This window comes from Volvox carteri (assembly GCF_000143455.1).
Source record: "Volvox carteri f. nagariensis unplaced genomic scaffold VOLCAscaffold_17, whole genome shotgun sequence".
Taxonomy (NCBI): Eukaryota; Viridiplantae; Chlorophyta; class Chlorophyceae; order Chlamydomonadales; family Volvocaceae; genus Volvox; species Volvox carteri.
In genome coordinates, this window is record NW_003307560.1 from 1,016,429 (window position 1) to 1,017,497 (window position 1,069).

A 1,069-nucleotide genomic window follows, 5' to 3' on the forward strand; every position below is an offset into this window, starting at 1 on the left:
CTTGCTGCAACCGCGACCTTTTTGCGGTGCATTTCCCTCCCCGGCCGCCGCTGCGGATCTTCTCCTCTGGGCTTGCTGCCACCGCGACCTTTTTGCGGTGCATTTCCCTCCCCGGCCGCCGCTGTGGCTCTTCTCCTCTGGGCTTGCTGCCACCGCGACGTTTTTGCGGTGCATTTCCCTCCCCGGCCGCCGCTGCGGCTCTTCTCGTCTGGGCTTGCTGCCACCTCGACCTTTTTGCGGTGCATTTCCCTCCCCGGCCGCCGCTGTGGCTCTTCTCCTCTGGGCTTGCTGCCACCGCGACCTTTGTGCGGTGCATTTCCCTCCCCGGCCGCCGCTGCGGCTCTTCTCCTCTGGGCTTGCTGCCACCGCGACCTTTTTGCGGTGCATTTCCCTCCCCGGCCGCCGCTGCGGCTCTTCTCCTCTGGGCTTGCTGCCACCTCGACCTTTTTGTGGTGCATTTCCCTCCCCGGCCGCCGCTGTGGCTCTTCTCCTCTGGGCTTGCTGCCACCGCGACCTTTTTGCGGTGCATTTCCCTCCCCGGCCGCCGCTGTGGCTCTTCGTGCCCACCCACGCTACAGAATTTCTGCATTCAAACCTACCATGCACAAAAGAAAGATGAAAAGGGAGACATCCTTGCTCAAACCACGACATTCGTTGCAAACGGAAGGACTAGTTCAAAGCAGGAAAATAAGGGAGTCCAAAGATATGGAGGATCGGGTCGAGAAATATGGTTGTCATGGTGGAAGTTGTCCGTTGGAGATATGTTTGGTTGGAAGAGGTTGGCAGATGTTGATCCAGTTGGTGGACAGTTGGTGGACAGTGGTGGTGACCGGCCGGTTTTATTGTCGTCGCTGGGTTTTGTGGATGGTAGCTAGCGTTATCTAACCAGCCAGCAGCTGCAGCCAGTTATATTGCCTAAATGGGCTACGCTACGCAGCTATCAGCCAGCAGCCAACAACCAGCATCAGCGAGTGTGCGCGTGTCACGGCTCTTGCCGTGCGTGTACAGTCTGTCGTGTTTTCGTTTGTGGTGCCCACAGCCCTGGTTGTGCACAATTGATTTTCATTGT

General features: G+C 58.4%; 1 protein-coding gene across 1 annotated transcript in view; it reads left to right on the top strand.

Annotated features, from left to right (window-relative positions):
• Nucleotides 1–727: 727 nt before the first annotated feature.
• VOLCADRAFT_90556 (uncharacterized protein) overlaps nucleotides 728–1,069 on the top strand; it is a gene marked incomplete at both ends in the record, with an annotated part of 2,058 nt that continues 1,716 nt past the window's right edge. Inside the window, one exon of the mRNA XM_002950033.1 lies at nucleotides 728–778. Within this exon, the coding sequence (XP_002950079.1) occupies nucleotides 728–778 (51 nt within the window). The remainder of the gene's footprint in view (nucleotides 779–1,069) is intronic.